This window comes from Brienomyrus brachyistius, chromosome 14, assembly GCF_023856365.1.
Source record: "Brienomyrus brachyistius isolate T26 chromosome 14, BBRACH_0.4, whole genome shotgun sequence".
NCBI classification, from domain to species: Eukaryota; Metazoa; Chordata; class Actinopteri; order Osteoglossiformes; family Mormyridae; genus Brienomyrus; species Brienomyrus brachyistius.
The window spans coordinates 2,945,082-2,967,721 of NC_064546.1; the positions used below are offsets into that span (position 1 = coordinate 2,945,082).

The 22,640-nt window shown below is 44.4% G+C and overlaps 2 protein-coding genes across 5 annotated transcripts; one reads left to right on the forward strand and one right to left on the reverse strand.

The window, feature by feature from the left end:
* LOC125708062 (MAPK/MAK/MRK overlapping kinase-like) lies at nucleotides 1-7,431 on the reverse strand. 4 transcript variants are annotated; one of them, XM_048975566.1, is made up of 12 exons: nucleotides 7,019-7,431; nucleotides 6,596-6,710; nucleotides 6,094-6,183; nucleotides 5,885-5,955; nucleotides 4,086-4,164; nucleotides 3,416-3,464; nucleotides 2,853-3,028; nucleotides 1,754-1,855; nucleotides 1,493-1,666; nucleotides 1,131-1,254; nucleotides 467-667; nucleotides 1-231 (listed from the first exon to the last, which is right to left on the reverse strand). In XM_048975566.1, the coding sequence occupies exons 1-12, from the start codon at nucleotides 7,023-7,025 to the stop codon at nucleotides 151-153; spliced, it is 1,269 nt and encodes a 422-aa protein (XP_048831523.1). In that variant the 5' UTR covers nucleotides 7,026-7,431; the 3' UTR covers nucleotides 1-150. The 4 variants fall into 4 exon arrangements, with proteins under 4 accessions (XP_048831523.1, XP_048831522.1, XP_048831521.1 ...); XM_048975565.1 differs by having other exon boundaries at nucleotides 1-228; nucleotides 2,853-3,031; nucleotides 7,019-7,428; XM_048975564.1 differs by having other exon boundaries at nucleotides 2,853-3,031; nucleotides 7,019-7,428.
* Nucleotides 7,432-9,055: 1,624 nt separating this feature from the next.
* On the forward strand, nucleotides 9,056-22,584 carry LOC125707392 (ribosome quality control complex subunit NEMF-like). The gene is made up of 32 exons (XM_048974498.1): nucleotides 9,056-9,187; nucleotides 9,513-9,581; nucleotides 9,924-10,026; nucleotides 10,117-10,242; nucleotides 10,511-10,659; nucleotides 11,003-11,070; nucleotides 11,158-11,247; nucleotides 13,601-13,674; nucleotides 13,807-13,877; nucleotides 14,011-14,086; nucleotides 15,956-16,096; nucleotides 16,250-16,458; nucleotides 16,588-16,767; nucleotides 17,052-17,115; nucleotides 17,207-17,295; nucleotides 17,555-17,658; nucleotides 17,861-17,923; nucleotides 18,188-18,300; nucleotides 18,396-18,453; nucleotides 18,621-18,679; nucleotides 19,043-19,163; nucleotides 19,292-19,595; nucleotides 19,768-19,816; nucleotides 19,926-19,975; nucleotides 20,061-20,217; nucleotides 20,342-20,419; nucleotides 20,777-20,953; nucleotides 21,149-21,187; nucleotides 21,411-21,517; nucleotides 21,699-21,742; nucleotides 21,819-21,898; nucleotides 22,448-22,584. The coding sequence occupies exons 1-32, from the start codon at nucleotides 9,129-9,131 to the stop codon at nucleotides 22,520-22,522; spliced, it is 3,246 nt and encodes a 1,081-aa protein (XP_048830455.1). The 5' UTR covers nucleotides 9,056-9,128; the 3' UTR covers nucleotides 22,523-22,584.
* The last annotated feature ends 56 nt before the right edge of the window (nucleotides 22,585-22,640 follow it).

Consider the following 22,640-nt stretch of genomic DNA (forward strand, 5'->3'; position numbering starts at 1 on the left):
ACAAGGTGACAACATGTGTATATGTATTAAAAAGCACTGAGAAGTGCTCCTTTTTGTTAGGCTGGTGACTCACAGCCCAATGGACTTGCTGCAGTTTCTTTCCCCGAAATGTGGGGGGCGCTCTTGTTTTGAGTCTTTAGTATTTGAACCTTAGCAGCCACTGAGCTTCGGATCTATGGAAGGCATGAGGCAGGTTTTGAAGTTTCTCCGGTGCGAGTCCTCTGTAGGCTGCTGGAAGCAAATATCATCACTGAAACCCCCTGCTCAATACACCAATAAGATGCACATTCCGATTTCCCAACATTTATCGAGGAAGGTGAGAACAGTAGAGTCTGACTGATGTTGCTTCACCTTCACATGAGATGATCTTGCTTGACCGTTTTGGTCTATAGACGCCAGCTGTAGAGACATATGGGCAATGGTGCTTTCATAGGAAGTGGAATAGCCTATATTTGCCTATATTTACCTTGGATAGGCGCGAGTGGCACTTTTTGGATGTGATGGCTGGTAGAGACCCGCGGTGGGTGGCGGGGAGGGCTGGCAGGGTGCTGATGGGAAAGGATGAAATCTTTGGCGTGGGCATCACCACATTTAGCTTTGGGAGCTCCACCGGGAACGGCGGCCCGTCCTGCCTGACCAGCGGCTCAGCGACGTGCCTGCCCAGGAGCTACGGAAAGAGAGGCGTGATCCCAGGTGCTGCCGCCTTGTGGTTCCCGAGCCTGTAGGTGCTTTGGCCGCGGAGCCAGACGCGCCGCCACACTGTGCGCGGTCGTTAAATGAACCGCGTAATTGGCACATATGGCCTCCTGACCCACTTTGCAATTACTCCACTTCACACCCCTGGCTTTGTTTTCCATCCAAGACCCAGCAGCCAGTGCTAATTTACCCCATCAAAACAAGCTCCAAGTCAATTAAATCTTTAGTCGGCTTCATAAAACGGGGTAGTTTTGATCTACTATGGTTAACGTGATAGTGAAAGCGAATGTATACAGTAGGTAGGGGTGGGAATGCACACTCCACGAGGGCACGGTAACTGGGGAGAATGTGCCTCCCTGCATGTCACCGTACACATACATGTTGGATATCCGCATACACTCCCATAATATGCCCTCTCCCAGCACCCGTCCTACCTGTCGCCGTCCTTGCCTGGCAATGCGCCATAGCTGGTCCACGGGATTGGCTGGTGTGCCGCTCTCTCCGCCTTCGACGGTCCTGACAGCTCTGCGCAGGCCGCCCGCCCTCCTTTCCGCCAGCCTGAGATAAAGATTCAGGGCTCGTCACATGATGTGTTAATGCAGGCCCTGGGGGTGCAGAGGCCTATTTGCTTTAGCATTGAGTTTCCTCTGATGCTGAGTCTGATGTACAGTCTGAAAATGTATTGTTTTATCAAGGCTAATATTGTTGCTGGGGCCAGGCTTGGCAATGGGTAGTCCCTGTGTATTATGGGTATTTTATGGGTGTGGCCCTAGGACGACTGTGAGGACAGACTCACCGCAGCTCTCGGAAGCAGGGGTGTTGCAGCGTGGCCCCGGCGCCGATGCGGTCCTCGGGGTCGTACTCCAGCATGCGGTGCAGCAGCGCCAGGCTGGAGGGCGAGCAATGCGGGATGAGCCGCGACAGCCCGCAGCCCTTCTGCAGGGGGAAGTCGAAGCTCATTGCCCGCGACCTGCCGACCAGATGGATGCACGACGCTGAGTGGCAGGGGCACAGAGTAGATGCGGTGGCGGGGTTAAATGGTATGATCAGGGCTTACTGCTTGAATTTATGGAGGAGACTAGGGTCTGGTGTTCCCAAAACTTCATGGATCTTGGAAACCTGGTCCAGTTCGTTGGTGCCGGGGAACAGGGGGTTGAGGCTAAAGGATACAGAGGGTACAAAGAATGTGAAGATTGTATTTGTGTTCTTCGCAAGACCAGTCTTGCTAACTTGCCTTCCAAGAACAAACCTGGGCCGCAATGAATCATGGGATTGGTCGTGTTTGATATGGATGCAACAGATGTTTGGGTAGGGCAAGAACAACATCCGGCGAGTTTTACCGTCCCCTGTACTTCTGTTGTTGAGTACTGGAACTGGTCTTTGGTAATGGAAGAGGACGTCAAACAGGTACACAAGAAAACAAGTATGGTGAAGTATGCACATTAAGAAACACCCAGAGTTTGGTGACCTTGGTCTTTTTATACACCATTCGACAGCATTCAAGTTATAAAAAAGTCTGATGTGGGAGAAATTTCTCAGGGTGCGAGATCAGCCGCCGTGCTCTGCTCGTTCCAGCCTCCGCTCACTCTCAATTAATGGCTTCCCCATTTCTCATCGACACACAACCACTGACAGACTGAGCCAGAATGTGCTCCGACATTCGCAGGCCTCACACCGGATGGTCTTTGCCTGATTGGTGTGAGAAGTCCGCGTAGTTACCACTCAAAGACGCCAAGATGGAGTGGCCACTTTCGCTGGCCTGTTGCCTTGACGATGGGCATTCCTACTGTTGTTAATCGCTCAGTGGTAAACACTGGTGTCTCTTTGTCTCCCCATATTCGCCCAACTGGGTGTCCATAGAGAGTCAGTGGTATGTTGTGGGGGGGGAACAAAAAAGGAACCAAAAAGTTGCACTCTACTGTCACCTCCGCTCGGTTCCTCTGGGGGAGGGGGTCTCCATTAGAAAGGGACCCTTTTATGCTTCATTTGAATTTACATCTCCAGTATACAACTTCAATTTGTACTGCTAGTACACAGCATTTATCTTAGGCCAATGATTTATACATACAAAAAAAAACATTCAGAAAATGAATCGATGCCCCCTACTGGTAGATCAGAATTGGCATCTAGGCATCTTGAGGTTGGCCTGTAGGTACCTGAGGATCTCAAAGAAGACGCATCCGGCGCTCCACACATCCATCTTGTGTGAGTAGTAGCCGTCGGTGAGCAGGCACTCGGGGGCCCGGTACCAGCGAGTGGAGATGTACTCGGTGTGTGGCGGCCTGCAGTACACGCTCCTGCAGGAGCCAAAGTCGGCCAGCTTCAGCACATCCTGCTGGTGGGAGGACAGGCTCTGCTCACCGCATGTCAAAGTGAATTTCATAGGTAGCTCTCATAGTCCTGCCTTGTGCTCCAGCTAAAATCCGATTTCAGGCTCCTACCTAGTTCTGTCATTGGAACGATTCTAGGAAATGTATCTGACACACAGGATGGCCTGGTGCATGTCTCCCCGTTCCTGGTCCTGAAGAACCAGAATGCTCAAACACACCGACAGAACCAGGCAATTAGTTGATTAATCTGCAAAATCTGCAAATCTGTTGGGTTCTGGACCTCAGACTGGAATTGGTGAACCCTGGCCTAACCCCTTCGAAACTGCTAGGCAATGAAGTACAGGTATTCTAGTATATCAAAAATACATTAATGAGGGTCTACAACTTACTCTGATTAGGATGTTCTCTGGTTTGACATCTCTGTGGAAGATACCATTCCTATAAAGAAAGTGCAATGACGTACCTTTAAATACTATGAGCATAAACAGTGTTTGTCAGCAGAGAAATTATTTGTTTGTGTGGAGGTAAATGGAATGATCTTCGGTGAGCACATTTATTTGCAGTTTTTATGAATTGCAGATGGGTGGCGCTGTGGCCTCAAACCTCCACATGCTGTCATGCTGCTTTCTTCCCACATTCCAGATACATGCAGTTAGGCTAATTGGTGCTTTGAAAAGTGCCTGTCATGTCTGCTTGTATGTGTCCTGTGATAGACTATGTCCTGCGCCTTGAGTCCTGTGCTTCCAGGGACAGGCTGCAGGCCCCAGGCGACTCAGACCAGAATAAATGTTTGAAGATAAACTGGGAAAAGAAAAGTTTTAGCAGTGTCATAAGCCTGGCTGTTTGCTTTGCGCCTGCTGATTTTCTGCGGGTAACTCTGCTTCTCTTCATCCCTGTCGAGGCATCTGCCTGATAAGGGTGTCTTGCCTGTTTATCCTGCTGTCAGAGGTGCTGGCTTACTGGGGCCACAGTTTGTAGATATTCCTCACGGTTTCTCTACATTAAGTGTGTATCAGGTTTTCTTTCTAATTTCTGGTAACCCAACAGCTGTGGACCTACCTATGCATGTGATCCAGCGACTTGCATAGCTGGTACATGTAGTATTTCACTTTATTCTCAGGTAAAGGATGCTGCCGACCTGCAGTGGAAGTACGAAACGGTATTAGCGCATCTACCAGATGGTGACCATAGTCAGACTCGTGCCTGAAACATGTCTGTTTGAACGTCTTCGAATGCTATAGTCAGAACTACCGTAGTAAGTTGCCCCAATAATCGTGGACAGGATAGGACTTAAATGGATCTGAGGGGGCCCCAGATTGCCTTGCCTTTTAGAAATGCTCAAACAAATTTTCCTCTTATTTCAATTCCGATTGGCCAGTTTGGTTGTATAAAGCCCAACACTGTTATAAAGCTACACTATATAATACTATAACTTTCTCTGTGAGTGAAAGATTAGCAGAATAAAGCACCGCTGACTGCCCCCTCCAGGCCTTTCCAGAGGAAAAAGACACATGAGGAAAAGATGATGGTTTCCGTCTATCGCAGCACACTGCATTAAAACAAATCTTCTCTGGAAAAAAATAACGGGGGTCTTAATGGGAGGCTGGAGAAATGAACGCTGGAGCGAAAAATTAAATTCCAGCGAGGATGCTGCCTTCTGAGCATGGAAACCAGGAGAAAGCCCGCGGCCCGGGATGATAGAGGACCAAAGGCTGGCTAACACGCTAATACGCTAACAGACAGGCCATTCCACACATATGGCTTTTATATTACACGGTGTGGGGCGTCATGGTCTGGTCACATATGACATCATTGTTTTGTATTTAGAGTAATGACCATATTCTCACCACTACATTTGTCCTTTTCCCCCTGTATGCTATGACATTTCACTCTGCAAGGAGGGCTCTACTTTGCTTTTATTAGCAATAATTAATGTCAACATACAGTTTTTAATGTGTAATTTTGTACAAAATGTTTTAAAGGGCAATTTGGCTGACCACATCTGTCAAGTTACTAAATAAAATCTGTGAAATGGTATTTTTAAATAATGTACTGAGTGATTATCTGGTCTGCCTGAGTTAGATTGGGGTTTCACTGGAATAAGTGCATCAAACCTGAAAGTTAGCTGTTAAGAATGGAAAACATGGATAATTTTGCCTTCATTTACATTTTTGCTAGTCTGCTCTATTACGTGAGCTATTCTCAGAATTAATAAGTCATAAGGTTGTATCCCCAGTTTATTTAAATTGTTTGGACGATACAGGCTGAAACATGATTGGACAAGCTGGTTCAAATCGGGTTGAGAAATGAAGCAAATATGTCAGGTTAAGGTATATGATGTTATATTTCTGAAATTACAGTTCCCAGAACAGTGCATTGCTTAAGGGAAGCATCTGGCTTGGCAGTGTGGAAATCGATACAGCGAACGCCACAATCTGACCTCACACTGACGTTCGGAACTGCAAAGTCCGATACAGAGTTTATAACTAAATGGGATTCCAAATAAGTAGAAACACAATGAAATACATCGATAGACTATTACTAAAGGGAAATTCCACCTCTGAGAATTGTACCATAGGATGTTTTTTTGTGATATTTAGAAAATAAAGCGCCTTACCACCTTTCTGCCCATTTCCCCACATTATCTGACACCATGAAATGGTCAGGAAGGTGTCTTGGTGGTTGCTGAATAACTGCAGAGAGCCATGCGACACTGTCAACAGCTGGTAGATCAATATTTATTTTAACAAAGTATTTGCCGTACATTCGAGCTGCACTAACAAAAGACTGAAGTTCCCCTTTGAATCCTTATATGTATGTGCGTGTACATATTTGAATATCACTGGTGAAATACTGACCTTGTATTAACTCATAGATGTTCATTTCCATTAATTCACATATCAAGGAGAGGGTACCCGTTTCTTTGTCACTAACAAATACAAATACAGATAAATTCATGCTAAAATTCATGTTAACAAAATAAAAGCAGATTCACAAATAAAATCACAGTTCAAAACATCACAGCCAAATCATTTTTGTAATTTAATTGCACAATCACAATACTCACAAGATGACTTCATGCAGCTGAATGATGTTAGGGTGGGGATTCAGCCTCTTCATAGCTTGAATTTCCCGCAGGTTGTTTGCCTGCTCCAAACTGACAATAACCCTCATTTAATAACTGTCCCTTCCTCTGCCAAGATGCAGCGGCAGCTTTTAATATTTATACCCCAGCATTGCAACCTCAAATCAGACACGCACTGAATCGATGGCAGCATAAACAAATGTATGTTTAGCATTTGTGGAACGCTGCTGTTGAAGTCTGAATGGAAAGTAAAACAGGGGCTCAGCACGCGCGTGTTTACATGCCACCTTGTGCTCAAGGTCAACATCGGGTCACAAGTCGTGTGTCAAGCCAAGCAGAGGAGGGCTGTCGGAAATGTCATGAAGCAATACATCGACTTTCACATGCTCACACATACCAAGGCGCTGACATCCAAGACGCCAAGTTACAAGAAAGAAAGAAGAGATCGCTTACAACTACGAAGGTTTAAATGCAAAAATGGTACCTATCGACGGACTGCTTCATTGTTTTGCACGCGTAGTATTTCCCATCTCTTAGATTTTGGGTTTTCGCCACCTCGGAAAACGTCCCTTCTCCAATTTTTTTGATTATCCTGTAATCTAAACGGGGAGATAAAGCCTCATATGATCACCGGAATAAAGGCAAATATATCCGGAGCCAAAATGTGCTGGTCAGAAAACAAACGTCATGACCCCAAATCTACACTACAAAAACGAATGCAGCACGTTGTGAAGAGCTGAATATTATAAAGGAATCATTTGGCTAGTAATTATATGAACAAAATATGAACTTGTTTTAACATGAATGATAAATGTAGAAATTCGTCTCAAGGACTCACAGACACCTTCCCAAAAGTAAACAGCGTCGTAAAATGCAACCTTTAGTTAACACAGGCATATGAACTTACATTCCATTCCTCCGAAAATTCAGACGCCTTGCGTGTATTCAGATTACCCATAATAGGGGGAACTGAACAAACCATAAGATCTGCATCCCTAAAGCAAGTTTAAAGATCAAAAATAAAACCACTGTTTGATCAGCTCGAAAAACTCGCCATGTTACCCCGATCTCCATAGCGACCAGGGACGCCTCCCCGACCCATCTCGCGCTGTAATGTTATCCGCTTTACTCTGCCTATTTCCTGTGCACAACCTACAGGCAGCTGTGCACAAGTCTCTAATTAAACATATTCACCACAATATGTATTTCAGCAATGCAGAAAATTACTAACTCAAAAACATGTCTCCTTTGGCTGTACCAGTGAGAAGCCTAGGAAGTTACCTAACTATATAAACAATCAGATGAGGAAAATATCCGCTACACTTAGTCTCTAGCCTATGTTGCTAAATGTTCGTTATCTAATATCAACGACTGAATAACATAAACACAACAGCAATATATACATTTGGGTGTATCATATATAAAAGTTTTGGGATTTGTATAAACTGTTGCTGTTGCATGTGATCTTATTTATTATATGAGATGTGTAATAATATTTCCCGCGACCCTGACCCTGAGTATAATTGGTTGGAATATGGGTGGATATATTAATATATATTCAGTAATTGTGGGGTTTTGAAAAGTAGCAAATTGTATGTTGTGAGAAATCTGGTTCTTGTTTGACTGTCGCTGGATGAAAAGTCTGTTTAGATGAACAGGACAGGATTGCATGTCATGTATAATACATATTGTTCTCGGATTTTGTGTTCTCCGTTAATTTAAGCCATCATGTTAGCGTTAATGAATAGCAGGGAGTCGCAGAACCAATAACTACACACGGAGATCAGGGAGTGCCGCTTGCCATGGGCTCACTTGCGCCTTCTACAGGATGTTAGGGGGCATGACTACACAATGCAAGGCAAAAGCAACTCTGCACCGTTAGGGGAGGCAATTTCCCTCGTATTTGCACAAAGATTTTTGCATTATAGTGATACAGGGATACAACTTTATACAAATATTAATTTAACTAAATAAAATTACATAAATAGGAATAATGCAATAGGCCTACAGAATTCCACAAATCAATATAAAACAAAAATACAATAATAATCCTTATCATCATCATCGTCATGTACACCGTGTGGGCAAAAGTATCTCATGAAATTATTCTTTCGGAAATTATTTCCTCTCGATGTATAACTATTCAATTACGTTCAGCATAAATACACATTTTTCAAAAACAAAAACAGGAAAAGACTGAGTTTCACTGTATTACTCAGGCTGCACTACAGCGTCTATTCACGGGCGCAATCCCACTACTGAGCGGCACGGGGGCTTTGACCTGCTCCGTTTCCGACCTGGGCCGGTTCACCCCTCCTTAGACGACCTGGTGGTCCCGGGCTCCCCCAGGAGCACCATATCGATACCGAACTTAGCGAGGACACCCGATCGACATAGTCCGCTGCAGCCCAGAACCCCTGAGCTCAAGCAATCCGCCAGCCTCAGCCTCCCAGTAGCTTGGATTACAGGCGCACGCCACCGCGCCCGGCAGTAACAAAGCAGGCAGAGAGAATATTTAAGACTCCAGCACGATGATGTTATGGTCAAGATCGCCATCTTGTGGTTGAAAACAGAAACGTCTGTGAACAGATGTTCTATGTCTCTGGGTGCTCAGTGGAGTATAAAACAGTCCGATAACATTTACAAAAGTATTAATTATTTAAAATATATATATTTTAATTATTATAGACACCATATTATGTGCAATAACCTGATTCCAAAGTAGAGTATAATCACGGAAAGAAATCGGTTCCTTTCCAACAGACAACTGCATTACATATTTAAAACTTCAACGATATATCTCTATATGTATACATTTTAAAGAAGACAGGCGATGCATTTTCGTGGTGTAGATGGACCAACTATTAACATTAAGCGAGTGAACGTTTATGATGCGTTTTATATTTATTCAATGGCAAACAGAAATGGGCTTCCGTAGAAATTGCGCATGCGCAGTATAGCCCAAGGAAGTATTCGCGGCGTGTTTGTCTGTTTTCCGCTAACTTATTACAGACACCATGAAAACCAGATTTAATACGGTGGACATAAGGGCTGTCATTGCTGAAATTAATGCCACGTAAGACGAAAGTGTTTTGTATTGTAAACAGTAGTAATGCTTAATTTGTGTAAGCCTGCATGGTTGACCAAAGTTCGCCTAGCCTTGGAGTTATCAGCTCTCATTAAACATTTTGATCGAGTTAAGTGACTTGTAGAATGTATTATGCGTCACTTCAGTCTTCTTTTCGTAGCAGTCTTTTTATATATAGATGTGAAATTTGCAATAACAAGCTCTTGTGAGTAAACTACAACGCCATTCTGTATGTTATTGAGAAGGGAGTAAACACAAACGCTTGGATTAACATACGTGGACAATTTTAATTATTCTTTTTCGATTGTTACAGCTTTATTGGCATGAGAGTATACAATGTCTATGATATCGATAACAAGACCTATCTTATTCGGCTACAAAAGTAAGTGTTCTCGTGTCCGCAGGAACTCCACACATTAAAAGCAATGTCTTGGTACCCAGATAGAAGGCATTTGTTTTATTAAATTCTGAATTAGAGAATATTTGTTTACTAAAACACAAGACGACATAATTCTATATTAACAATTCAAGCTTTGCATAGACACGAGTAAGAATTGAATGGCGGCGGTGCTGCTAAAATGACATTTCGCTGCTCTTTGAGGTGATCATAAAGATACTTATTTTGTCTTATCTTTTGCGTTTGGTGGCCGTGATATTAGTTTTAATTCCATGCTTGTGTTGTTACTTTTTTAGATGTTATTGGTAATTAATTTGGTTGTTTTAGGCCCGAATCGAAAGCCGTGCTCCTATTGGAGTCGGGCATCCGCATTCACTCCACGGAGTATGACTGGCCGAAGAACCTCATGCCTTCCGGATTTGCCATGAAGGTAAGAAGCCCTCGGTCAAGCTCTCCCCGCCGATTTGGAGGCATCTGCAGCCCAGCCACTTTATACACTGATGCTGTTCTCCCCCTACAGTGCAGGAAGCACTTGAAATCTCGCCGACTGGTTTCCATGAAGCAACTGGGAATAGACAGGATAGTCGACATGCAGTTTGGATCAGATGAAGCAGCTTACCATTTAATAGTGGAGCTGTATGACCGGGTAAGGTGCTCAAGTTCACCCACCTCTCCCCCCCACCTATGAATTGTATTTTGAATGTCTCAGTTTCAAGTGGTACAGTTTATCTGGTTCATATGTAAAAACACAGAGAATTTCCTTTACTGATTAGTGCTGTTTTGTGGAAACAGTCTTTACACTGCAGAGTAACTTGGGTATGTGTTTCCATACCTTGATGTGTCATTCAAGTTCGTCAGATCTTTTCTGTTTTGCATCTACTTTGGGGGTGTATTATGGGCCTGCTGTCTCCCAGGGGAACATTGTGTTGACGGACCATGAGTACACCATCCTTAACCTTTTGCGAGTACGGACGGCAGAGGCGGAGGACGTGAAGATCGCGGTGAGGGAGAGGTATCCTCTTGAAAGTGCCAGGCTCCCTGAACCCCTCGTCAGCCTGGAGAGGTAAATGTACCATTGGGGAAAGGTGGGAGACTGGATGGTGGGTCTGGATGATATGATGGTAAATCAAGGGAACACGTTTTCCTTTTCATACCAATCTATGTGCTACTTCTCTTGGAAATAAAAAAATGCACTTTACTTTGCTGTACTAACACTAAGTATGTTTGGGTATTTTCCCTCCCATTTCAATGTAAGATTGCTAGTATGCTAATATGTGGTTATATTCGTTGAACTCTATTGTCTTCTCATAATGAAATCATTGCAGAAGTCGTGGAAATGCATTGTGTTCTGTTCACATCAGTGACTACAGGATGACATTTTGACCTTTATTTATGGTGGCCCACAGGCTCACAGAGATGCTGTCTTCTGGGCCCAAGGGTGAGCAGGTGAAAAGGATCCTCAATCCGCACTTCTGTAAGTGACTGCCCTGTTTCTTTAGTGTTGGTCTCTGCCACACACCAGGCGAGCATCTAATTCCATCTTGCTTGTGTGACTTTGCAGCGTATGGGGCTTCCCTGATTGAACACTGCCTGATGGAGGTTGGCATCTCTGGCTTTATGAAAGCCGACGACCAGTTCAGCGTCGCACAAGGCAAGCGGGGTGGTGAGGGCAAATGCAAGGGCGGTTTAGTGAGACCTCAAGCGACCAAATTCAACCCATGACTGATGTTAGGCTCTCATGAACATTTTTAATGTAATTTCTTAACTTAGTCCTTGAGTGGTCCTGTCTGTCTTCAGCTAGTAGCTACATTACAAGTTAATGTTTAATCAAATGCTGAAGTAATTGCTAAACACATTTTTATTTTGGACTTTGGGATGATTCTGAAAGCAACATGATTTCTACTTTTTGTTGCATAATTGATAAATTCATATGTGTCTTATTTTAGTAGGTACTGGTCTTGCACCAATTGCGATATATATTATACCATTTATGGGGGGGACCTCACTTTCTATTAGTAAGTGGGATTTCACTTGCAATTTGGTTTTTCCAGCTTTATATTAGTTCGTAGTTTAATGGGTTTTTTTGTAGGCTGCTATGAGGAAAACTAAGGGTGAAATTCACCAACATATTTGGTCAAACCAATGGAATATTCACTTAGGTTTTTTTCCTTTTAAATTTTTTATATCTATGAGTCTAGGGATGCGTTGATCAGGTTTTTTGAGCTGATCACCGATTGCTGATCACTGGAATCGGTATCGGCTTATACTGATCAGTTAAAAAGTCACTCCACGCATAAATGTTTTTTGAAGTGTTAGGCAAAATGAAGACTTCCAATTGACAGAGCAAAATGCAGAGCCTTTCTAAATACAGTGGAAACCGCTTATAGTAATCATGCCTGTACTGTACAAATAGTGACCGAAATGTGTCTAATTCAAATCCGCTATAATATAGTAGTCTACTGTACATAATATAGCTTACTGTAGTTTCGCTGTTACATCTCTTCATTTTTGCAGTTTATCATAAGCTTTAATGAGTCTATATTCATCATTGTGAGAAAATTACTGTTTTTTTTTCTCGTCATGTTTTCTGTGCACATAGGATTAGCCTAAGGTAGCTAGCAGAAGCAGACAGGGTAATTACTGCAAGGCAAAGGAGGACGATCGAAGTAAAGCTAAACAAAACAGTGTAGTTTGCCATACATTGTTATACGTGTAAAAAGACCCAAAATGAACCCTCTATGCAGACTACTTGATTACTGTAAGTGAATTATTTAAACAGTATTTGTACAGGAATGATTCTGTCCCAAGCATTTTGATCCTTATAAGTGGTTTCATTATAAGCATGTATAGACTTGGTATAATTTTAACAATGTAAATTGCCAACAAAGACAGGTTATAGCTTGTGTGTAACTTCTGCGTGAAGCATTCCTCAGCATTTACATGTTTTTACTTCCTGCCATGGCTTCCTTTTTTAATGCCGAGCCTATTTCTTAAGCATCGGTGGCAAGTTTTTATATATGAATACGAGCATCTCTGCATGTTTGTGGATCAGCCTGTTCCTCCTCTCATCTACCACATTCACCTCTGTGCTGAAAAGTCGCTCTCTGTCTACATGGTGCTCAGTGGTACACTTGTGCAGATTCTGTGAGTGGGGAGAAGTGGGGGGGGATGTGTCTCCCCCACGTTTGCTTCACACACATTGCGTATAGCGATTTTGTCTTCGCTGGACACCTTGTAGAACTGCCAGACTGGTGATGCCATTTTAGTTAGTTCATTTTCCCACGCAGAGTTAAGACTCGCGTATATTGCGTTATCTGATTGGTACTTCTGATCAGGCTTTATAGACATAACAACCGATAATGATCGATGACCGATCGATCGGAGCATCCTTTGTATGAGATGTAATAAATATCCATTAATTTCATGAAAAGAATTTTGGGTCAGTTTTTACATTTTTCTCCAGTCGGTGCACTTACCTGCCGGTACCTAATATTACTGAACCGGATCAGGTCATGTTCTCCAAACTGCTGTTCTGTGTGTTTTTTGCTTAGCTTATTGGATTACATTTGGCCATGTATAAGCTATAGGTATTGCTTCAAAAGGTACTTTGCCTCTTCTGTAAATAATCAACTCTTTACTGGTTTGGGTATGATGACCTTGGCTTTCTGTGCCAAAATATCATTCCGGTTCCTTATAGTGATTAAGAAAGCAAACGAAAGCAGGCCTTTAAAACTCTTTGACCTTGCTGTTTTATTGTCTCAAAGGGCGTGTTTGTTATTTAGACTTGTTTGTTATACTGCCTTGGGTGTCACATTAGGTGTGGCTGGAAAATGTGCCTAGCCTCAACGTGTGTTAGGGATGCCAAATGCATTATGCATGTCATCATTCCTCTTTATACCGTTCTTAATGAAAGTTATTCTCTGATATTGTTTCATATTCTGGTTGTGTGGCATTGCAGGTTAATTGTTTATGTGATGGGACCGCTGCAATATGTCTTTTCCCAGATGTTCCCAAGATCCTGGAAGCTTTACGGAAGGCTGAAGAGTATATGGAAAAATCTGCCAACTTCTCTGGAAAAGTAATTCTGTTGGCACTTGTATAAAATGAACTTACTATATTTTCTGCGGGAGAAACGTAGCTAGATTTTAGCAGTGATTTAACCTATAATGTGTTTGCTGAAAATGATCGATGCAGTTATTATGAATCATAGGGATACATCATCCAGAAATCTGAGAAGAAACCAAGTTTAGATCCAGACAAGCCGACAGAAGAGCTACTAACGTATGGTTTATTCTTATTATTGCTGTTACGTTAATTGCTGGCATGTAACTTGTTTGTTTTGCTCTGCCAGTTTGATTTTTTGCTACCTTATTCTCTGATCAGCCTTCAGTGAAAGTATGACTGAATTTGACAGGTACGAGGAATTCCATCCATTCTTGTTTGCCCAGCATGCAAATACCCACTACGTGGAGTTTGTTTCCTTTGACAAGGTGGGCCATTTTTATTTATGAACCTTCTCACTCTGTCGCTAAATGTAAAAATGTTATAAGGCCGCCACTAATGACTATTTTTCTATGGGTTAATCTATCGACTATTTTACCGATTGGTTGATTTATTATAAGCGATTCGTTTTCCTGCAGAAAATCAAATACACCGTTTAACTTAATTTTATTTTGGGAACAATAAACTGAATTTTATTGCTCGACTTGGATAATGGGCTACTACGGCCAGGGGCGCTGCTAAGGATTTTGGGCCCCATGAAAAGAATCTTGACAGGGCCCCCAATACAGCTGAGACACAATTTTATTGGGGGCTTCTCTGGGCCCCCTCTCAGTCATGGGCCCCGAGAATCGTCATCGTTTACCCCCCCTTTACAGCGCCCCTGACTACGGCACTATAAGGACATTATTCTCGCACACAATTCAATAAGCAAATTGGTAGTATGCTTAAAATTTTAATGAGATGCTTACTGTGATGCCCAAAAGTAATCTGTATAAATTCGGTGTTTCCTAACACTTATTAAATTTGGTTACACTCACTTCATATGTGACTGTTTTGGTAACTCATGGAAGTGACAAGCACTGAAATCAAGAAAGGGGCAGCACAGCAACCATAACCATCTTTTAAAAGAGGTGATATTTTGGATAAACAAGGTAAAAAGATGTTGGTGGTGTGGTGCTGGTTTTTGCTGATTAAAGTTTTTTGTTAACAGTTTTCATTTTTATATCTGTTCACAAATGTGGGCAATGGTGGCTTAATGGGTAGGGAAACGCACTTGTAATTGAAAGATTGCTGAATTCCTGACCAGCAAGGCACCATTGAGGTACCCTGAGCAAGGTACCCCCCCCAAGCACTGCTCCCTGGGCGCTGAATTAGCTGCCCCCTGCTATGTCACATTGTCACATATGGGTTAAATGCAGAGGACACATTTCGTAGTTGTGTGCTGTGGTGTGTCGACAGTGACCACTGATCACCAAAAGTCAAATTATTTCTTTTATTTAATGTCCGTTTTTGTTTGTTTCAGTTTACAATAATAACACTGCTACAAACAAGCCCAATGCGCAAGAACACTTAGCAGCACCATCAGTCCACATAGGAAAAAGCCCAGATTTTAGCCTAAACATTCTCTAAGACACATATTCAATGGAAATTCTAAGGCAGGGGTGTCCAATCTTATCCACATAGAGTCAGTGTGTGCGGGTTTTCGTTGCAATTTCCTAATTAGATTACTAATTAGAGGACTGATTGGCTGATGAGTCCTCACACCTGGTTGTGAACAGCTGACATGCAGGTTATCCCAAAAGCCTGCATACACACCGGCCCTTTGCGGATAAGATTGGTCACCCCTGTTCTAAAGTAGCAGGCAGACAACTTTAAGGGTTTAATAATGAGTGTGTTTAGCAGCAACAATGATAAAAAAAATATTAAGCTGTCTGTAATAATGATAATTTTAATAAATGTGAATACTCTACACTTAGGGTGATTTTCCTTATTCTGCTGGTCCAGAATAGCACCTGTGCATTTTCTCTTCCGGTGCTCGTGCACAGTGCTGGTTCCTGTGTAGCATGCCATAAAACTTTGCACGGTGTAAAACCACCTTTTTGTGTTGTGATAATTTTATACTACTCTCATAATTGCGCAGTGACATTAAAGGAGAACTTTTTTTATAATGAATTGAAGCATTTTAGAAATCATAATGGTAATTTCAGTAAAATAAAAAAAGGCGTGCTGATTTGAAACGTTGCTGTCAACACATTTGCAGCGTTAACGTCATCAACTCCGTTGACTAATTGCGGCAGCCCTAAAATGTTAATGTTAGTGTTTTTTTTTTTTTTTTTTTACACTCTCCACCGCCTCAGGCAGTGGATGAGTTCTTCTCAAAGATGGAGAGCCAGAAGATGGATATGAAGGCTTTGCAGCAGGAGAAACAGGCCATGAAGAAGCTAGATAATGTCAGGAAGGACCATGAACAGCGACTGGGGGCCCTGCAGCAAGCACAGGTATTCAAAGCGGTGTATAGCTGAGAGAGCAGGGCTGGGTGGTCCATGGAACACTCCTGCTGACATCCAGCAGAAGAACTGAACATGCTATTATATATCTGAGAGTGATGGTGGTGTTTATAAGAAAGGGCTGTGATGGTTTCTGTGCCACAGGAATTGGACAGGCTGAAAGGCGAGCTGGTGGAGATGAACCTGCCCATAGTGGAGCGTGCTCTGCAGGTGGTCCAGAGTGCCCTGGCCAACCAGGTGGACTGGACAGAGATCGGGCTTATCGTGAAGGAGGCCCAGGCAGCTGGAGACCCTGTGGCCTGTGCCATAAAGGAGCTAAAGCTCCAGACCAATCACATCACCATGCTACTGCGGTGAGTGAAGCTGCACCACCAACTGCGTAGATCTGTCCTCTGATGTCCATAATGTACTTTCTGGGTTGTTTTTTTCCATTCTGACCTTTTTGGTTTTACACAGTCGGTTCACCTTTTGCCACCGGACAGGAATCCATACATTGATTCAGAGGAAGAGGACAGGGTGGACGTGGGGGAGATGGAGGAGGCCGAAGGACAAAAGAGCAAAAAGAAGAAGAAGAGTAAAATCCAGAAGAACAAGGTCCAGCAGAACAAGGCCATGATGGTGGATGTGGACCTCAGTCTGTCTGCCTACGCCAATGCCAAAAAGTAGGCCTTGTCCTCCAAACCCTCTTTAGATTTTTGGAAACTTCAGTGACCCAAGAAGTGTAGTACTTTGTAGCCATCCTAGGTGTGTTAATGACTGCTACCTTAACTACCCCCCTCCCCCCAAATAAACTAATGGGGAAAGCAGTTTTTTGTTTAATTTGAATGGAAAACAATTACGCTTGGTAATAAAATCCTTCTCAGGCAGGTGGGGTGTTGCTGATAGTTGTTTGGGCGAAACAGAAAATTAAAAACAATAGTGACTACATGTGGATATACACTTTCAGGTATTATGACCATAAACGAAACGCTGCCAAGAAGGAACAGAAAACGGTGGAGGCTGCAGAGAAGGTAACCGCTCTTTCTGTGACCCACAATGGGGCATTTACATCTGCCAATATCGCCTATTACAGATTCAAGGCGTCTATCATTTCCATTCCAGGCCTTCAAATCTGCAGAGAAGAAAACCAAACAGACGCTGAAGGAGGTCCAGACAGTCGTCACCATCCAGAAAGCCAGGAAAATCTACTGGTGAGGACCTGAAACACAAGCTGTAATATACTGTGTTTTTTTGACAATATTAAAATTACTTCTTCTTATTAATTTGCATGTCTGGTTGTCATAAGTGCAGTGAACTGAATCATTTTAATCATTTAAAGGTTTGTATTATTAGCTAATGTCATTTAGTTTGGAGTGCACAATCACATTAGCAGCCAAAAGAAGTCGTAGCAGTTATTCTGACTTGCTGAGGCAGGGGAAATAGCTTGCGTGTTTCGGATTTGCCTTTCAGGTTTGAAAAGTTCCTGTGGTTTATCAGCTCGGAGAATTACCTCATCATTGCAGGACGGGACCAGCAGCAAAATGAGATGATCGTTAAACGCTACCTGAAGACAGGTGAGGGGCGTGAAGTCTCGCCTCTGTGTGGGAGCTTGCTGCTGGGGCGTAGGAGGGGCATGGGTATATACGCTGGCAGATTTGGGGTGGGGGGGCCCAAGGTGACATTGTGTCAGGGGTCCCAGAATTTACTACATCCCTGGTTTGGAGTCTTTGGACAGTGAACATGAGTGAATATCTGTCTGTTCCCTGTGCTGTGCAGGTGACATTTATGTGCACGCAGACCTTCACGGGGCTACCAGCTGCGTCATCAAGAACCCAACGGGTATGTCTTGGTCTTCTGTGGCCATCAGCATGTTTAAAATGAGCTTCTGCTTGGTTGATTGTTGCAAATAGGCATGTCAGAATAAAGGGTGCAAGCTGTCTGAAGTTGGTAAACTGTTTGTGACTCTCTCTCTTACTGAGTTAGTGCTTGGTATATGGAGGTTTATCCATGAGTAGCTGGTTGACCCATCAGGCAGAGGGATGCTGTACTCACTGGTGGACATGTGATCCTGACTCATGCAGCATTTCCCCTTTCCTCTTTCAGGGGAGCCTGTTCCGCCACGGACCCTGACGGAGGCAGGGACCATGGCTGTGTGCTACAGCGCAGCCTGGGATGCTAAGGTCATTACCAGCGCCTGGTGGGTGCACCATAACCAGGTGGGTCCCGGTGAGACCTGGACCTCTCGGATGGGGGTCAATGCTTTTCATCAACACTTGCAACACTTTCATCATCCCTCCTTGGCCTCCTCCAGGTTTCCAAGACGGCTCCTACGGGGGAGTACCTGAGCACTGGAAGCTTCATGATCCGAGGTGAGAAGCTCTGTTCTTCCTGTCAAAGCTCATGGTTTACCTTGTAGCTGTGAAATGTTGTGACTGGATAAGACCTCTTTTTTATCTTAAGTATCAAAGTGTCGGGTTTGTCAGTTAACTTTGACACTGAAAGCTAATAGTTGGGTGACTCTTATCTCACTCATTAGGGAAGAAGAACTTTCTGCCACCTTCATATCTCATGATGGGCTTCGCCTTCCTGTTCAAGGTAAAAAAAAAAAAAAAAGAATTTATGGAGTGTCTGGGAAATTCTTCCTGAAGTTATAGTAACAGTGAGAACTTTTTCCTTCAAAGTAAAATCTTCTTTCTGATCAATGCTTGCAGTAGGGAGATAATTCTGAGAAGATCTGAGCTTTGGCTGATGACTGTGTAGAGTCATATTTCCCAACCTGGTCCTCGGGGGAACCTCAGCCAGTCCACGTTTTTGAGAACCTGGTAGGAAGCTGAGAGGGAGCAAAAATCTGGACTATCTGCGAGTCCCGGAGGACCAGGTTAGGAAACGCAGGTGTAGAGGACTTGGGTTCCCTGAGCTTGAATGGGCATCATGACATTGATGGTGATTTGCGTGCAGGTGGATGAGCAGTGTGTGTGGAGACACAAGGGGGAGAGGAAAGTGAAGACCCTGGCTGAGGATATGGAGTCAGTGACCAGCAGCACTGCAGAGCTTCTGGCTGAAGGGGAGGAAATCACAGGTAATTCACTGGAACTTGATGCAGTGTTTAAGCACAGGGCTACACAGACACATGGGCTTTGTTGTTTTGTTTGGCTCTGACACGCACTGCACCTACATATTAATTCATAATTATTTTAATTTAACCAGGGGATGACAGTGCCAATGAGTGTGATGGGGAAGAGGGGGAGAAGGAAGGAGAGAGGGAGGTAAAGATGGAGGATGTGGGCGCTGAAGACGAGGGGCAGAATGGGAATGAGGAGGACGACTCCATAGAGCTGGAAGACTTGGATGAGGAGGCCAAGGAGGACGAGGAGGGTGAGCAGCAGTTGGCATTGGAGGAGGAAGAGCAGAGCAGCGAGGAAGAGGGACAGGGTGGTGACGCACAGGTGGAGACTGAAGAGATCAGCTTTCCTGATACCACCATTCCTTTGCCCCACTTACTACCAAACAGGTAACATCACCAGTGTCAGCATCAGTCCCAGCTGTCAGGCAGCGTAAGTGCAGGACTCCTACAGGAGTCTGTCACTGGAGTAACTTCATGTTTCTGTTTCAGTAAACAGCACTGTGGTTTCCACAGCTCTGGTATGTTTATGATGTTTCCCGTCTTCCCACTACTCTGCCAGGACATTTCAAGGCACACCTACGGCGTTCAAAGCTGAGTCAGTGACTCAGGTAAGTGACACACAGCCGTCTGCCCACCTCCAGGCAAAGTCGAGACAGCGAGTACACGGGTTTCTTTTCGTAAGTATCAGTTGGCCAATGACTGCTGCTCTCCCTGCAGCCAGAGGGAGAAGCACAAGGAAGAAAACACCTGACGGCTAAGCAGAGGAGGTGGGTACGGCTGGTAACAGTCAGTTCCTGTGCTGCCTGTCAGACAGTGGTCTGCATCTATGACTCATGTGCCTCTGCCTTTTAGGGAAATGAAGAAAAAGAAGCAAAAACAGGATGGCGATGAGGATCAGGAGGGGGTCGATACCAAGAGTGAGGAGGCGTGTCCTGCCGCAGCCAATCTGGGCAAGCCGACTGCCGGCAAGGGCGGAGCATCTCAGCAGCCCTTGAAGAGAGGTCAAAAGGTAAGTGCTCAGGAAAGGCTTCTGTTGATTTGGGACACATTAAAACTTCACAAACTTAAAAAAGAAAAATTGAGTCGTGCTACAACCTTGCATGTCTATCCCCTGTGTTTTTACAATCCCGCAGAATAAAATGAAGAAGATCAAAGACAAGTACAAAGACCAGGATGAGGAAGACAGGGAACTGATGATGAAGCTGCTGGGAGTGAGTGGCTGCAGATTTCCTCACTTTTTAACCTAAATACTGTTATGAAGTTGGGAATTGGTACTTTTGTTTCAATCGGCTGCTAATGGTAATATGCGCCAACACACAGCCTGTATACAACAGTCGACCAAGACATATTTCAAATGTTGGTTGTAGGTTGTCTGGCTTCCTGCAGGTCACCATGAAGCACGTCTGGCATTAGTGACTCTGCACACGAGAGCATTGTGTCTTGTGTTGGTCTTGCCCCGGTACACTGTGGCGCAGGACAGCCCCGGAAATGTGCTCGCCGTGGTCCAGTTAGCATGAATGTGGCGGGCCTGTTGCGATGCCATCGGCTCCGTTTCCTCTTTACTGCAGTCGGCCGGATCAAACAAGGAGGAGAAGGGGAAGAAGGGGAAGAAGGGAAGGGGGAAAGAGGAGTTCAGCCGGAAGGAGAAACTGCCGCAGAAACCCCGGCCACAGGGGGGAGTCACGAAGAAACCAGAGTCCCGGGAAGGGGACGAGGACAGCCGGGCGGGGGAGCAGGATGACAAGGTACAACGTGGTATAGCAGCTGGGGTGTTTGGTATAGAAAGTCCTTTCTTACTGACAGGAAGTCAAATTTTATTCGGCAGCAAAGTGCTAAAGTGCGGAGAATGGTGTGGCTCTGTGTAGCATATGTCGGACTCTTGCTTATTATCGTAGGTGAGGTTGGCGTGAGGCTGAGAGGTTCATGCTCCTCTTTTGCAGGACGCCGACGATGCAGATCAGGAGAATCCAGGCGCTGAGGTGAGGCAGCATCTTGTGTTGTGACTGATCTGCGGATGTGAAACAAAGTGGCTGCTGCGTTCCTGCTGGAGGCCTTTGTTAGGAAGCCTGTTCACGCTGGTGTTCAGCCTTCTTCCCTCTGGAAGTAGAGGGACAACATTGCGTGACTGAACCAGCTTGCAGTGGCTTCCGGTCTCTATTCCAGCACAATAGAGATGATCTGTGTGATTGTGTGACCCTGCAGGATGCAGCGAACCTGCTGGACTCTCTGAGTGGTCAGCCACACCCAGAAGACGTGCTGCTGTTCGCCGTGCCCGTCTGTGCCCCATACACAGCCCTCACTAACTACAAGTATGAACGACTGTACACTCTGTGTGCTTCATATGCTGGACAGACGTGCTTAACACGGTTTAAAATGCTTTTGCTTGTGGAATAGGCTTCCACACTACAGACAAAGAGATCAAAGGCGGTTGGTGCCTTGGATCTTAAAAAATACACAAAACAAATTTAACTGAACTCATTGTCTATTAAGGCACAAGGTGAAGCTGACTCCTGGCACGCAGAAGAAAGGGAAAGGTTGGTGGAATTCAGAGCATGACACAGCTGTAATGTTTGTTCTAGCTCACAAGTAACCATGTGACCTTCCCTGCAGCGGCCCAGGCGTCACTGTCGAGCTTCATGCGTGCAAGGGAGACCACGGCCCGGGAAAAGGACCTCCTCCGCAGTGTTAAGGTACAGTGCCCCAGGGCCCGACCCAAGCTTATCAGGCACCGGCATCTGTGGGTTGCGTCTTTTTTTTTTTTTTAAATATGCGAATCATTTTTTGCACTTGCTGGGTCCTTAGCTTATTTGTGCTTTCCATGCCCACCCCCCCACCCCTCCCATCTAGCTGCCTACCATGCGTCCGACTAGCAATGGAAGAAACACAGGAAAAGCTCACTAATGTTTCTGTGTACGCGTATGACTAGCACTTCCTCAGGTTAGGTTAAGGTTTTGGTAGTACTATTCGGGCCGGGTTCTGTCTCACGGTCTCTGGTACGGACCGGCGCAGGCTTGGGTGTTAATCTCAGGCCCGTACAGGACTCTAGCCCCTCTGCTGAATAGGGTGGTTTGGAATTTGAGATGAGGAAAGTATATGTATATAATGCCCTGAAAGCAATACTTGGGGTATCAGATGGTTAATGAAGCACAGTATTTACACTGCAGAGATTGGTTGGTGTCTGTGGGTGGATTTGGAAATGAAAACTGGAGTATAATTCTAAACGTGGAATTGTTTTTTAGGATTCGGAGCTGTCTAGGAACATGCCAGGCAAAGTGAAGGTTTCTGCACCCAACCTGCTTGTGAAGAGGAAATGAGACTCACTCAAAGTATTGTGTGATTTTTTTTTGTACATAAATTGTTTAATCGACTGAAATGTACTGTTACTCATTCCCTCATTTTGAAATGCCTGTCAACACCCACATGTAGGAAGCC

Excerpts from the sequence above, each read along its gene's own strand:
- LOC125708062 (XM_048975564.1), bottom strand. Across the intron at positions 1,667-1,753 it reads CTCCTCCATAAATTCAAGCA|GTCGCGGGCAATGAGCTTCG; the intron begins GTAAGCCCTGAT and ends TCTGGTCGGCAG. Across the intron at positions 232-466 it reads GCCACTCGCGCCTATCCAAG|CAGCCTACAGAGGACTCGCA; the intron begins GTAAATATAGGC and ends ATTTGCTTCCAG.
- LOC125707392 (XM_048974498.1), top strand. The coding sequence starts at position 9,129 with ATGAAAACCAGATTTAATACGGTGGACATAAGGGCTGTCATTGCTGAA. Across the intron at positions 16,459-16,587 it reads CACATCACCATGCTACTGCG|GAATCCATACATTGATTCAG; the intron begins GTGAGTGAAGCT and ends GCCACCGGACAG. Across the intron at positions 18,301-18,395 it reads GGTGGGTGCACCATAACCAG|GTTTCCAAGACGGCTCCTAC; the intron begins GTGGGTCCCGGT and ends GGCCTCCTCCAG.